Below are 16,088 nucleotides of genomic sequence, written 5' to 3'. Positions count from 1 at the left end.
AGGTCTTTAATTATTACTGAAATTCACAGCTGATTTTGGTCTTTATTCTATGTCCTTCCCAAGCAAGATACTTCCCAAACTCTAGTACATGGTACAATTAACTACTTTGAAAAGGTGCTCATAAAAAATAATCTAACCTCCTTCTGGGAGAGATGAGATGCTACTGATCATGTAGCAGCAGCTGTCAAGCACCATCTTCTTCCTCCACTTTGCCTGACGCAAGACTATGTGCAACAGCAGTTGCTGCTGTCAAGGCATAGTCCTTTTATGAGGGAAGTGGTATGTGGTGAGTAAGCGTAGGCATTTGTCTTGATGTCAGAACAGGCTGGTGGTTAGAAGAAAATTATGTGATCTGAAAGAGTGGCTAATGGTTAGAAAGCTGGATGCTGCCCAAAGGGTGTTGAAACAGGCTTACATGCAGAAACCTGTACACCAGCTCTAATGCTAGAAGTTACTTTTTGCTTGGGCAAGTTGCTGAGGTTTATGTGCCTTGGTTTCCCCATCTGTAAAACAAATAGTTATGTGTGATTCTTCTCTAAAGCGCTTCTGAGATTTGGTGGTGGGAAATGAGTTCTCATTGTTGTACTGCTCATCGATGGCAATGCAGAAGCCATGTATCAGTTCTGCTGATGGCCACCTATGTGCTGCTCCCGTCTGCCCTTTTCTCTTAAGCAAAGACTGAACCTTAAGCATTGACTAATTTGTATTCAGTGTAGACCCATACGTAGACTAATAAAGTCCATTGCTGCATTGTGGACATCTATAAGACTAAAACAGGTACTCTGCCAAACCCCATAGATTTAATACGGTTCAGGTGTGAATCTGTATGACAGTGAAGATGTACCACTTTGTCCCTCAGGAAGCCATATCTTACTCAATTCTCTTTACAGAGCAGTTCTCTTTTTGAAAGACATTATCTGACCATATTGTCAACATTTTAATGTTGTAATTCGGCATGCAAGCAGCTGACTCCCTCCAGATCAGGTTAATGTTGTGCCCAATTTGTATAGCTCTCCATCTCATTTGTCCTGTGTCACCCCACTCTTTTCTTGCGGAGCATCACATGGAAGGTCAAAGCTCCACTCTAAGCCTCTCTAAGCAAGCTATAGCAAAATAGGTTTACATAAATCCTTTAAGAATTCAGAAACCTGGGCATCAGCCAAAGCTGGCTTAGCCACAAAACCATTTCAAATCACAAGCAAAGAAGGTGGACAGTAGGATTGTCTAACCTCCTGTAACAGAAGGAGTGAAAGAAAATGTTTGAATGATTCAGACCTTGGTCTTTAATCAGTCCTGGCAGTTTAGTTAACTGAATGTAATTTAAACATAATACGCACTTTTTATTTGCATTGTAAGAATCAGACTTCAGAAAAGAAGTAGTAGAGATGCAGAAAACAATTTCTCCAGTACTTTAATGATGTCCATAGGCAATCTGTTCCCTTAATTGCTAATATTCTCAGAAGAATGTGTGGACTATCAGGAAAAACTTTATGGATTAATGTTTGCTGGTGTTAGAATCAGGATGCATTAACTTGAAGCATTCAGGACTAAATAAAACCCAGCTTTGTGTGCTTGAGCAGATGCCTGATACCTTTATGATGGGGGCATTTCTTCCACTGATCCCAGCTTCTTTCAGTTTGACTGTTGTAGCTCTGGGATACGGACCACAGCAAACCAAGCAATTAGAGGAATCATAATAGACCATTCCCTTCCACAAGGGAAGGACATGACGACAATGTCAGGAATCCAATCAAAACCTGTAGATGTCTTGTATTTGACAAATCTGTACATTCAAATCTGATGGGTGTTTGCAAATGGCTGAGCTTGTTAAATTGACTTGGTTTGTACAAAATGCTAATTGTTTCAATTCTTCTTTCTGTTTTTCCTTCCTTTAGAATGGCCACATCTGTTGCTCAGTGGACCCACAGTGCCTTCAGGAACTGTGACACCAACAACCGTCTCTCACAAGCAGTTTCTGGTTAAAGAATTTTCCTTCACAAAAAAGACCTTTAGACCAAAAATTGTATAAAATTAAAACTAAAATTAGATTGGTTTTATCCATCTAAAGTGCAGGTATGTGATGAACTCAGCTACCTGAATCAGAGTGAAATTTATGGGACTCAAGACAAGCTCAGATATGTAAACCTTTGTATGAGGCTAGGCTCAAATCTTCTGGCTATTTGTCTGACATCATTATGCAGAATATTTAGGTTAGTGTAAAGTGACACATTGTAATGCTGTACATAACGATGTCAAGATCCAAAATCAACTAGGAGCTCTTACAGGGTCTTCCGAAGCTTTGAGAGTCCAACACTTGACCAGATGCAGAGATTTTTACCTAATTATATTTGGATCTGCACAAATGTGTTTGATTGCTCACTGCAGAATTTAGCAGATGTTTAAGTAAAAGGATGAAGCCTTCAGGAATAAAGAACCTAGCAGCTAAGATGTGATATGTACAGTATGTGCTCTGAAAAAAAAAAAAGATAGAAGTTATTGTAAAAACGAAAAAAAAGAAAAAACCCAAAAAACCCCAAAAAAGAAAAACCGTGATGCACAGGCATGGCTTCTTAATGTTTTCTGATGGGAAAAGTCATCAATATTTCCTTGTTTTACTGCACTTACTATTATTTCTTGATTGAATTTGTTCAGTATAAGCTCGTTATTGTGCAAATTTAAATAAATATTTCTCTTACCTTAAGTTTCTGTTTGTGCCATCTTTCCTTTTCAGGGATGTCATTTTCATGTGTGTTGTTACTGTTCCTTCTTTGCCAGCACGCCTAGGCAGCTAGGCAATACAGGTCCAGTATCGCTGGTGTAGCTCCTATACATATGGGAGTTTCTGCCCAGCGCAACCTTATGCCTATCATTTCTTATCTTTTGTTATTTTTCTGGAAATACCTAAATAACTTCCTACATCTGAGCCACTACAGTGTATTGAACAGAACGATTCACGTGCCTAAAGATCAGACTGTCCGTGCCAGGGGGATGCTGTCACTCAGAGTGGGTACAGACCATTTGTGTGTGACTTGCATCTGTTCAGATTTACAGGGGATCTTCTCCAGATTCCTCCTCTCTCCAGCTGCCCCGGGTTGGTTTGTCTTTCTATAAGCTCCACAGCTGTTCTAGTTGTTTGTGTAAAGTATCTTAATGCATGAGGATCACTTCAATATGCAAACCTTATTTTCACTACTGTACTGTTGGGACAATAAATAAAAGAGGCTACGTGACCAAAGCTATGTTATTCTGGGAGAGAAATAAAGAATAAAGCAGTGCTTACAAATTACAGGCTGAAAATGCTGAATTTGTAAGGAATGCATCATGAACAGTGGAAGCACAACAGGAGAGGAAGAACTGCCCAAGATGACAGCATCCTTTAAATACTGCTCCAGTAGTCATGTTCTTTTCAAAGTGCCTTGCTTCTTGTCAGCATCTCTCTTACCAGTTCAGTAGATTGTCATGCAACCAGGACAGGCAAAACTTCCATTACTACCCCTGTGTATTATTAATTTACAAGGGATTTCCATGTATACATTTTTTACAAAACAGAATTATTTTCCCGCAAACAGATGCTACTTCACAGTGTTTCATGTACAGCCGGAGATCAAAGGAATGCCATGCAACTGCATGTATCTGGTAGGTATTCCCTTGAGCCCTAGTGTCTGCTGAGTACTGGATGTTTTTGGAGCAGGGAATACATAAGATGCTAGGCCACTGAATGCAAATAATACAAACAAAACTAAAAAACTAAAAATCTGAAAAAAAATGCAAAACCACCCAAATTGATAGTCTACATTGGACCATTAAAGCTATGAAGATTTTCAGACCAAATAAACCTTTTTCCTCACCTAGTCCATAAGTAACAGGTACTCAAGGGTTTTACTGTGCTGTCCAGTTCCCAGCAGGCTGCAATCAAAATTTTTAAAGAGTGTTAATTCCTTGAAAAAGAAGCTGCTTTCTGTACAGTGTTTTCTTGCCTGCTAGTAATTGTCAGGAGGTCATGTTTTCCCCTCTGATGCACATCTCCAGTGGATTCCACTGGCAGCTGCATGCCTGTTTCTGAGAGAAGGTTTAGCAGAAGGTGTTACTGTTTAAGAATTGCACTTCAATTTCGTTCAAGAATAGGTATAAGATAGACATAGGAAATGCATGAAGACCAGACTTCTTTTTTTGAAAAGAGCTAACATTTTTCCAGGGCAGAATCCTCGGGCTCTGTCAGAGGCGGTACAAAGCTCTGAAGGAAAGCAGCAGAGCTGGTAGATAGAAGGGCAGGTATCCACAGAACAGTTTTAAGCATCCCTATTTTGGGTCCATGGATAGATAAATTATGGGCAAGGCAAGTGTCCCTGCCCTTCATCTGGTTCAGTGCATCCACTGACATCAGATTTAGATATGAGAACTGGAAGGAAAATTATCTCCAATTTTTTTTTCTCAATCCTTACTTGAAGGCAGTGTAATACTGGTGTTTAATCCCAGTTCTTAATCAAAACTAAAATGGTGTATAGGTGGAAAACAAGCACCTCTTTCCTTTTGTTGCCTACCCTGACCTGAGTGTTGTAGGATCTTTCTGCTGTTGTAGGTTCATGAAGAACAGTGCACTACATTACGAAACAGACTAAAAAGCCAAGAACTGAGACATAACCTAATAGCTAAACCTTGAATCAGATCCTTGGAGAGGCAGTTGGTGTTACATATATGCAAAGAGAGGAAGTCATACTGCTGAACAAAGCTGGAATTCTCTGCTAAATAAAAAATGAGAATGGGTTGAGTGAATATTATCCAATTTATCAATGTTCAAGCTTACTAATCAGTTGGGAGTTCTTCTAAAGGTCGGCAAACTCCAGTGAGACATCTTGGTGACCCTCATTTTCTTCCCTTTCACCCCCTCTTCCCCATCTCCCTCCTGTTCAGTCAAGCCAGTAATTAGTAGCTCATGTTTTTAATTTTCCTTGAAAAGTAAATTTGAATAGTATTAAAAATTGATGTCTAATTTCCAGGCCTAAATTATCTGTCAGACGATATAGTCCATAAAAAAAAAATTGTATTTCTGAACGATGCAGGTACGTTGTGCTCTCTTACTGGCCTTTCATTATTGATGCACTGTTTGCAGTGTTTGCAGTACCAGAATTCAATAACTTCCATGAAGGAATTGTCACCTCTCTGCAGAGTAATTGCCCTAAGTTAATAGACCTACAGATATAAAGGCAGAGATGTCTTCAGTTACAATTCTGTAGTCAATGCTATGGTGAAACAAGTTAACAAAAAGCAGCAGTGTTGTAAACTGTGGAAAAGGGAGCTAACTGTGCAGATGCAAAGTTCTGGTACTCACAAATTTACCATGGGCAAGAACAGGGGGCTGGCTGCCTCCATCCTCCTTATGGCTAAGCACATTTTTGTCTTCTGTGAGAGCTCCACCTTTAACAGTGCAACTGGTGAAATATGGTCACTAAGTCATAGCTAGCCAAAGCTTTTTTTCTGGGATGCCTAGAAGTGGGTATTTATGCAAGGAGTGCTGTAAACATGCCCTCCTTCAGTGCCGGCATAGGGTCTTGCCATTAACTGCGTTGGGCTACAGCAGCTTCACCCTGGGGCACCCAGATCTCAGGTACTGCTGACTTCAAATGAAGGATGTGTGTGGGGTGGCATCTCCTCCATGGACACAGTGAGTCTCACCTCGAATGGGTTGCCTGTGTCCCTGCTGTGGGGCAGGATGCATGGGCCAGGCAGCACTTGTGGGTCTCCTCCAAAGTGTGCAGCTCCCGCTGCAGCACAGTGATGGTGCTCAGCTCACGTGGCCTCTCAACAGGTGGGGACACCCTTGATTTCTCAGATAAAAATAGCAGCAGCTTTAAAGTAGGGCTCAGCTAGTTGTTTTTTAATGGTGAGACTTACAGGCAAATGCAGTTTAACTCATCCCCAAACCAGTTAATAATTAAAGTTAAAAATCATCAGGTAGCTTTTGCCAACTACATAAAGAAAATCCAAGTAGGAAGACTAGAGCAGGTCTGGCATCTCCTGAGTGGGTGACCCATGGAGAAGCATCTCTTCTGAAGTGCAAAGGTAAAGCCTGCTGCAGTTGTGCCTGCTGCCCAAGTCACAGCCATATTTGCCAAGTCACAGTCCTGGCCAGCTCTTCTGTTGCTATTTTAATTTCTAATTAAAATTTTAAAACATCTTGTTGCTTTAGCATGGTGGCCAAATCTCTGTCCTGGGAGAAAAGATGAAGTATACCACTGGATTTTTTGAGTAAGAAGCAGCATTTTAGAGAGGGCCTGATAAAAAAAAGACCGTGTTGCAAATCCTGTTTCTCAGATCTCTGCCCTGGCTGTTCATCAGCCATGTGAATGGCAACTAGCGTGTCAGTGTATTATTTCACATATTTTTTTTTGTCAGTATGGTGCTAATGCAAAATGATAAAAATAAAAAAAAAAATCAATTGTTAAAATCAATTACTCATCTAGGTCTGCACTAATCAGTATTTTCTTATTGCCAGAGTTTACACAGTCTGTAAAATGCCAAATAGGCATTGTTTACTGTAACAGGAGATTTGCAACCCTATATTCTACTAATCTGTTCATAGATTATTTCTATGACATGAAACTTTAACTACTACAAACCATAATAATCTATTGATCACATAATATTTCATCCATAAGCGAGCCAAAGTCAATTACTATGCTTCACCTTAAAATCTGTTTTTATCAGTAATCTCATTTTACCATTTTACACTTCAAATGTAACTCCCAGGATGTCATTTATGTAGCAGCAGTATTGCTTGGAACTGTAAAATAAAATTGTTTAAGGGCTTATTTTAGGACTGATTGATATTTGAAAACCAAAATAACTAGAACCGCATCACCACAGCTAGAGCATCCGTGTAAGCAGAACAGCAGAAACACAGTACTGACTCAAGCGCAGTTTCGTGGCGGGGAGGGAGGGTAATTTCAGTGAGAGAGGGGAACAAACCAGAAAAACAGCCACCAACCCCACCAATGCTAACTCGGTCCTGTCCGTCTTTTAATGACTGATGATCTGAACAAGAAGAGGGATGCAGTATTTGCGTGGCTACCTTTGTTCTTATAAGAAGCACCTCAGCTGATGCTGCTTTTGAATATTTCATCTGAGCGGGCCGCAGCCCTTTCCTGTTTATTTTCTTAGTGCCTTGGTAAAAATGTAAAAAATGCTTAGAACCATCACAATGCAAACTGTTTTTTCCCAAGGTGGGGACTGGCCCACTGCGAAGCCAGGCACTACACCGCAGCTGGAGCATCCTGCCCCCAGGCAAGCTGTGGGCACCAGTCCGGCGGGAGGCGGGGGCAACACCCTAACTAAAGGTGTCTTTGTGCAGTTCTGCTATTTTATTAGCTGTGTGTAGTTGGGTCCTCCATAAGCTGTGACCAAAATGACCCAGCTCAAACTGGTTCCTCTTGCAACCTTGCAAGGCAAAACCTCCCCTTTTGGCTGCCATATATGGATTTTGCAAGTCAAGTGGTTTGTCAGTGCAGAGGGATGCAGGGGTAGGACTTGGGACTGTCCCCAGAGCTCCCATATCACCCCAACATGGAATCATAGAATCATAGAATCGTTTAGGTTGGAAAAGACCTCCAAGATCATCCAGTCCAACCAATAACCTACACTACCAAGTCCACACTAAACCAATCAAGGGTAGACTAGACTAAACCATGTCCCCAAGTGCCACATCTACCCATTTTTTGAACACCTCCAGGGATGGGGACTCCACCACTTCCGTGGGCAGCCTGTTCCAATGCTTGACTACCCTTTCCGTGAAAAATTTTTTCCTAACATCCAACCTAAACCTCCCCTGGGGCAGCTTGAGCCCATTTCCTCTCACCCTATTGCTAACTACCTGGGAGAAGAGACCAACACCCACCTCGCTACAACCTCCTTTCAGGTAGTTGTAGAGAGCGATAAGGTCTCCCCTCAGCCTCCTCTTCTCTAGGCTAAACAACCCCAGTTCCCTCAGCCGCTCCTCATAAGGCCTGTGCTCCAGACCCTTCACCAGCTTCGTTGCCCTTCTCTGAACACGCTCCATCACCTCAATGTCTTTCTTGTATTGAGGGGCCCAAAACTGGACACAGTATTCCAGGTGCGGCCTCACCAGCGCCGAGTACAGGGGGTCAATCACCTCCCTGCTCCTGCTGGCCACACTATTCCTGATACAAGCCAGGATGCTGTTGGTCCTCTTGGCCACCTGGGCACACTGCTGGCTCATGTTCAGCTGGCTATCTACCAACACCCCCAGGTCCTTTTTGGCCAGGCAGCTTTCCAGCCACTCTTCCCCAAGCCTGTAGCATTGCATGTGCAGCCCACAGCCCAGGAAAGCTAAGGTCTGCCTTCAAGTCAGGAACAAAAAGTTCTTATTGTCTGAAAAATATTTTTCCCTGGGAAGAGGCAAGAAGCCAGGCCTTTTATTTGCTTTCCAAGGCAAAAAAAAATCCTTTGTTCGTCTCGTCTGCACTGGCTGTGGACAAAATGTGGGTGCTCAGAAACACCCCTCAAAGTGCAGTCCTCTCACTGCTTTGGTGTTTTGTGGTCATATGGCTCTGTAGAATTTACCCCAGGCAACTGCAGAGAGAGCTCCCTTCTGCAGCCAGTTTTCCTTCTGCAGGACATTTTTAGGGAGATGCCTGTGGATGCTGCTTTGCAGCTGGTGCCTGCATGGCGTAGGCCACGCAGCCCCTCTTCCCCTGCCCAGCTGGGTTGAGCTGGTGACAAGTTATGTCAAAGCCCAGCTAATGCAGATGATGTGAAAATTTGGCCTTGCAGACATTGCTGGTGGCAAGGTGAGGGGGTAATATTGATAGTTTAAATGATCTTTTTTTAATTAGTCTGGTTTGCATTTTTAAGTTTCTATTGGGTAATAATTACGTTTGATGGGCCCTGATGCTCTTGTGAAGAACACAGCAGGCAAGGAAGAAATAACTCACCTCCCTCACTTGGTAAACTTGAGAGGCTGCTCAGCTGCTGCTGCCTTCAAAGGAAGCAGACATGCCACCCACAGAGCAACCCACAAAGCCTGTGATCCCACCAAAACCAGCACAACTCAGCAGAAACACACATCGCACCTAGACCCTGTCCCTGGTCCCTGCCCCTCCAGGCAGAGTGTGCCCTCCAGCCTCAGCAGCAAGAGCTCTTGCTTTTAACATCCCTGTCACAACAAATTAACTCCTTCACCACAAAGTTATGGGGTGAGCTTTCTCTGACTGGAAATCAAGTGAGGAAAGGGTAACATACTGGGGTTTGCAACTACATTACCACCTGCTTGGTATTTTATTCAGAAAATGATGTGCTGCTCCCACCTATGTCTCCTCTACGGGCACCAATATCAGTACCTGGCAGATCACTTTCAGTGCTGGCCTTTCTCAGCATGACACTGACAGTTCCCATAACAGAGCATTTTATTCTGCCATGTCTTCAAACTTTCTTACATGGAGCTTATCACTCCTTGGGCTAGAGATCACTCATGTTGCTTTAGAGGTTTCAGCCAGTGCTAACCACCCCTTTACAAAAACTAAAATATATGCATTCCCACTGTGCATTTTATATGTTCCTAAGAAGCTGTATAATTAATGTCACTGAATTTGGATAAATTTGGAGTAAAATTGGACTTCAGTCTCAATTTTCACAGTCCAGACTCATCTGTATTTCCTATTGCTTTGGGACTTGAACCAGACTGAGAAAGTAGTTGCTGAAATCCTAATTATCTTTGGTTTTCTTCTGAAAGAGGATTAAAGCAAACCAAGGATCCTTTTTTTTCCTTTTTTTTTTTTTTTTTTTTAACAGAAACAGCTTCCAAAATCTGCAGCCCAGAAAGTCAATTTGCACCCTCACACTCACAGGTCTAAATTCTTGACTCACTCAACTTACACCAAAATTTAAAATGCTTCATCAATTCCCAGCAAAGCTATATATATTCAGACACTTATATAGCCCATTTAAGTGATCTTTTTTATTTCTTATGTAGCAGGTTTTCGTCATTTGTGTAGCTTTCAAATGATTTTTGCATGCTTCATGCATTTGAATGGCTTCTTGTGGGTAATATCTATTTGCACATAAAGCTTCTCAGCTGTTGCGTTTGGCTTTCTCGAGCTATTAGAATTTAAGGTTCATATATGAAGTACATCCTTGTGTACACCTGGTCAGCAGAGGAAAATCCTACAGACAGCTGAATTTGGTGTATAATAGTGAAACCAAACTTGTGTTTGATTTAGTATTTGAAATAGTTTCTATGTTTTGTTGTGTTCTTCAGCTATGTTCCAGCAGTTTTGCATTAATCAAGTTTATAAGTATAAACCTGGATTTCTGAACAATCGATCAGTACAAGGTGAACTGCAGCCATTGCCTGCATGGTGTGCATCAAAACTTAAGACACATGGACATTTGTAATACTATAGAGACACATAGATTTCACTGTAACCACAATGCTTTTCATGAGCAAAAATAAATATACAGAATGGTTTCAAGTGAATTAGGTAATAAATTTTTCCCAGGTTTAGTGAGACCAAGATGAAAGAAAAGCTTAGATGTGAATTTATAGTGTATCTACTGAGTGCTGTACTGCTCTACACCAGAAAATCCTGAAACGGCACCAGCTGAATACTGTAGATATTGGTCAGCTGTTAGAAAACTTCCTCAGGATGAAAAAGTGTCCTGGACTGAAAAACTTCTGGTGCTGAGCTTTAGACATGTTGCACAACTGATTAAAGGCACCAGAACACATGGTCAGATGATGTTGGAGGAGCAGTTTAGGGATGTTGTCACCTCCTCTCTGCTATGGTACAACTAAGTCCTCTGTAGCTCCCCTTACAGTGGGTTAGGGGCATGCACACAACAGCTGCTGTCCTGTGGCTGAAGGTCTTTAGGAGGCGGTCAACCTGTATTACTGTCACTGCTTGTGGCTGTCTAGCCATACCCTTAGTACAGTTTCAAGTTAAATGCACCTAGTTTTGAAAGAAACCTCCTGTCATAGTAGGAGAGCTGGAAAAGCGACTGCCAACCATTAGCTCGCTGTCTTGAGGAGACATGACCTCTGGCCAAGGAGACACCAAACACATCAGGGAGTGGATCCAAGGCCCAGGAATTCAGCAGAGATTTTTCCTCATCTTAGGACCAGGGCTCTAAAATATTTATGCACATGCTAAGTGAAAGAGAGCTATTAACCCATGGTTTTTGGTAGGGTTGGAGCACTTACACATCCTATCTGTCATGGTGCAGACATGCTCTTCCATCACTTTCTCTGCAGTGATGAAGTTCAAAGAGGCTATCAATATATATAAACCTGAAAATTACATTGACTAGAAATAAAATTAGCCTATTTTGTTTGTTTGAGGCAAAAAGAAAAAAGTCAAATCTGTTTCAAAGCTAGTCTGGTTTCCAAGAGGGAGCTGGGGTTGGTGACACCAGGAAGGCCCTGGCTGTGTCCCTTGAAGTGTTGCAAAGGAAAGGACCCATTCGATACAGGGCAGCTTTTCAAAGGGTGCACAATTAGGGGCAGTGATGCAAAAAATTACAGACACAAAGAAGCAGAAAGACTTGCAGACATGTGACTGAAACACCATGGCTGTGAAAAGAGGGGTCCGGTCTGTGCAATTGTGCGCCTTGGTGCCCCCAATTACAGATGCAACCTGTTGGTGTATCTTGGATGGCTTAGCAAGAAGATTACTTTCAGAGTAGTTCCCTGATAAATGTCTGCTTGCTCATTAACATAGCTGACATTTCCTAACTCTGCTCAGATTTGCAGCCTGAGCTAATCCGCATCCTATTTAGTTGATAGGCTAAAGTTCAAATGGAACAAATTTTTGATCCTATTTGTACAACTGCATATAATTTCCCTCCCTCCTTTATGGTCAGAATAATAGCTTCAAACCCAGGGAAAAAAAAAAAAAACCACCACCCTGAAGCAGCAGAAAGCTCATTTATATTTATTCTGGGACAAAACTACTTTTTAACTCTGAACACAATTTCTTCTTCTTAATCTCTTTCACCTTCAGTTCTGCACAGTAGCAGTTCCTCAGATCTGTATTTCTTTCATACTTGGCCTATGCTATAGTTTTACATATGTACCTCATTAAAGCAACATTTTTTTTTTCAACTTATTTAGTGAAAATAGATATAGAAACTCATCAGATAATGTGTATTGTTAGAACTGGCAACATTTTTGATGTGGGACAATGATGTAATATGTCAAACCAAAGCCCGTCTTTAAAGAATGTCATTTATCATGGCCCGAATTTGGAAGGTATATATCAGAAAATGTTTAGCCTGAAGAAAAGAACAGAACTTGAGAAATTGTTTTCTGAAATATTTGCTTCAACACTGTAGATTTTCAGAGAGCAATAATGAATCAGGTGAATGCTTGATTTCACGTGCTCCTTGGGACAAGCTAGAATTACTCGCCTAAATAAAAGCTGTACTCAAGTCAAGCTGCGTCACGGCGGCACGTCTCTGTGCTGTTCTAGGATGGAGGAGCCTGGAGCGTAAGTCAGTCCCTTCTCTGCTTCCTTCTTCACTTGTGCAGGAACCAAGTGCCCTGCCATTACCCCCGGCACCCTCTGGTCCAATCCCCACCTTTTCCTTATGCTTCTTTTTAAATCCGATTTAAAAAGCCATCAATTGTCCTAGCTGAGTGCAGTAGCCTTGAGCCGAAGCCATGCTGCCTTTAGCTTGCTCTCTTTTTGCCCAGGACACTTTCATTCTTGGATATCCAATTACTGCAAGGCATGGGGTGGGTGAGAGGAAGGACCCACCATCAACGTGCCCCCCAAGCCCTGCGGTTTGGGCCTTCAAATGTCTGTTAGTGAGTGCCTCTTAAGAGACAGAAAGCTGAATGCTATGGACCAAGGGCTTGGTGATAACAGGTTGTCAGCACTCACAACCCACACAGATTTAGAGCTAATCAAATAACAGAATGACAGCTGATCATGAACATGCCCATTTCATTTATGGACTGCTAAATCTTTTTGGAAATATTGTCTTACAGGAAAATAGCAGGCATTTAATGAATGATTTTTAATAAAAAAAATTATCCACATGGGATATAATCTCAGTGTCATTTTTAACTTATTAAGTAGCTTTTATTCACTGGACCGCACAGTCTTTTGTTAACATCCATGAAAATTCAAAAATGTCATATTAGTCACTGGAGAGCTCCCATTTTATTCCCCATCTACACCAGAAGCAAATACAGAATTACAAGGGAAGCATTAATAAAAAATTGACACTAAGGGCTGCAAGGACTGATGCAAAGTGCATTTCCTCATATGCATCAAGAGCTAACAATATAAAAAAATTTCATACAATTCACGCTTAATATACTGTGGTTTGATTTTTCAAAAGAACAACATATTTTACACTAGACCTAAAATTCTATCCATAAATAATAAACCATTTGAAAGCATTAGATCAGTGCAGATGAGCAGAAACAGTGGCATCCTAGTGGATTGTATTATGGTACAGTAGAGTCCCTCCCATGTTTGGGTGATAACAGGTAAGGAACGTGGTCCTCCCTCTCTGATCACAAGTGGTTTACACTGCCGTGGAAGAATTAAAGCCAGTGAACTCCACAGAGGGCATGAACTCACATAGGCAGCACAAGTGACCAAGAAGGGAGCTGATTCTGCACCACATTTAAACCAAAGGAACTTATTCCCTTCACTTCTGTGCGAAGAACTTCTCAGCTTTCTTTGAGGGCCATTAGTGGGACAGAAAAACAAACCAAAGGCTCAGCTTGGGCATTTTTCCTCCTCCCTTTTCCTTTTCCTGCTCTTGCTTTTCTGTGTTCCTGGGGTTTGTCTGCTGAGGTTCCCAGCACTGTATGCACAATGATGTCACTCATTAGGCTTGCATTGCTTTCATATTCTCTGACCACTAAACCCAGACCTAACCAAACAAGACACTGAGGAATATCCAGCATGTCTGGAAAAGCCAATAGGGGTATTAAAAGGTGAATATATAGACTACGCATTGCATGAATGAGAGGCAATTTAGAAGAACAACCTCATGCCTTCATAAGCAAAGGTGGCTCGTTTCCCATGTAGTGGCATGCTTTTGAGCCTCTTTCTTGTCTCCCAATTATATGCTCGTCAAAGATAGAGCCAGAAGGTCACAACCACTTTACTCTCCTCACTATATAAATCAGCCAACCAAAACTACCACTTCTTAGTGCATTTCAATTATTTATGACCCCAAACCTAGTTGAACAAATACACTTCTAGGCCTGAATCTGAAAGCTAGAAGAGAAAAAACTGGCATCACAAAGCAATGGAAGTGGGCAACACCAGACTGGGGAATACAGGCTCCCTAAAGAGTGAGAAATCTTCCTGTCATGCCTTCATTGGACCACAAGGCATGGGAGGTGTAAGGCATTTGGCTTTCTTTACATTGTTTGAAGTGTTCATTTGAAACTGCGCCGTCCTGATATATTTTTTAATATGCTGTTTGGATGTACAGCTGAGACACAGGCAAACATGCGCGTACATCCCAAACAAAGCGACTGGGTTTAACTTGTGTCAGACTAGATGTGCTAGACAGCTCAGCACCTAGCTCCTGCTGAAGCCTTGAGGGGAGCCAAAACAAGCATCTCATCAGTTGTGTCTGACCTGATCTATGTGCTCGGAAAATGTCTTTGCTCAGCTCTCAAAAGCAAGGACTGGAGTCAGTCCTCCCTGGTAGAGGTTTGCTGAACCCAGCAGCCTGAGAGGGGGGAGCCTGCCACAGCTCCCTGCCCCTGGACCATGCCTCATCAGGAAATCACAAGACATGGAGTTTAGTGAGAAGTCAGGACTGACTGCATCCTGGCCAGTGCCTCTTTGCACAGGACCAGCTCCTTTTCTCCCCTTCTCCCTCTGTTTTCCCACACTTGTTCCTTCTCAAACCACTGTGATCTCTCCCTTTGCTTACCTCCCCTAAACATCCCACAATGAGTCCTGTGCAGTCCCAAAATGCTCTTCCTTGCACCCCAGAGCACCCCTGTACCCTTGGGCAGTGCCCTCAGTCTGTGGGGTGACCGGGAGAGTCTCCCTGCTGACTTGTGGTGCTGGGTGTCCCCTGGCCCATGGGGCTGGGAAAGCCCTGGTATGAGCAAGGTGTCCTGCCCCTGCCTGGGGCATTGGGGTCCCCTCTGCCACCATGCCTTCAGGGCTGCGGGGTTGAGCCTTTCATGGGCTGGAGACTCCTGCAAGGCCCCAGGAGCAGCTGGGCAGGGGGGTACTGGTGTTCCTGCAGCTGCGGTGTTCTTTGGAGGGGGTGCGTGTGCAGCTGTTGTCATGTAACCCAACACTCCCTACCATCCCCTATCCAAGAGCACACTGGGGTGACTGTTGGCTCAGAGGGACATCCAGTTGGATCTCACACGATTATCGCGGCTACATTCCGTAGGGCATTCTGAAGCAAAGAGCTCTTGCTGGAAGTCAGTTGTTATAAACTCAGTATTGACAAGGAATGGCGCTGAAAATTGGCCAGGGAAGTCATTCTTATGTGTGTCTTATTGATGTAATGAGTATTTAAAGTGGAATGGAAAAGCTTCAGTAGAATGAAGATGGTGTCAGGTCCTATGAAGCTTTCCAGGACACAACAGATTGTAGCTAAACAGTTATAGTCTCCTGGACAGCAAAACAGAGTGGAAGGGCTATTCATCGATGCAGCGAGTGTTTTGGACACAGTATTTCATGTAAAAAACAGAGCAGCTCTATCCCCCTTTTCCTGGGAAAGCCTTCACTCTTCCTTGGCTTTGGCAGGAGGACCTCCCTCTAAAAAAGACAACCCAACTGTGCAATCCAGCTAAAAGAGGCACCTCACGAACCGCTGCGGAGATGGGCGGATATTCCTAGGGTGGTACGGCCATGGGCAGTCCCCACCTGACTTCATGGGGCACAGACCAAACCTGGACCTGCGGGGTGCAGCATGAAAAGGCACAGGGTATGAAGGGATGGTGGACTTTCTGACGACATTGTAGGGGAGGGAAGCGCTTTGCACGATGTGCCCAGGAGGTACCCACAGACCCTGGTTAGGCAGCACAGGCCCCAGCACAGGGTACACAGCCCTGACCGAAAACCTGAGGGGCACAGAAA

At 42.9% G+C, this 16,088-nt stretch overlaps 1 protein-coding gene across 1 annotated transcript in view; it reads left to right on the top strand.

Moving 5' to 3' along the window:
- The window catches only part of NELL2 (neural EGFL like 2), a 154,180-nt gene extending 152,234 nt beyond the window's left edge, over nt 1-1,946 (top strand). Inside the window, exon 20 of the mRNA XM_075717588.1 lies at nt 1,896-1,946. Coding sequence (XP_075573703.1) covers nt 1,896-1,946 — 51 coding nt within the window. The remainder of the gene's footprint in view (nt 1-1,895) is intronic.
- The last annotated feature ends 14,142 nt before the right edge of the window (nt 1,947-16,088 follow it).

The sequence above is a fragment of the Pelecanus crispus genome, chromosome 1, assembly GCF_030463565.1.
Source record: "Pelecanus crispus isolate bPelCri1 chromosome 1, bPelCri1.pri, whole genome shotgun sequence".
Taxonomy (NCBI): domain Eukaryota; kingdom Metazoa; phylum Chordata; class Aves; order Pelecaniformes; family Pelecanidae; genus Pelecanus; species Pelecanus crispus.
Note: the sequence above shows the minus strand (reverse complement) of the source record. Positions and strands in the feature narration are given on the sequence as shown.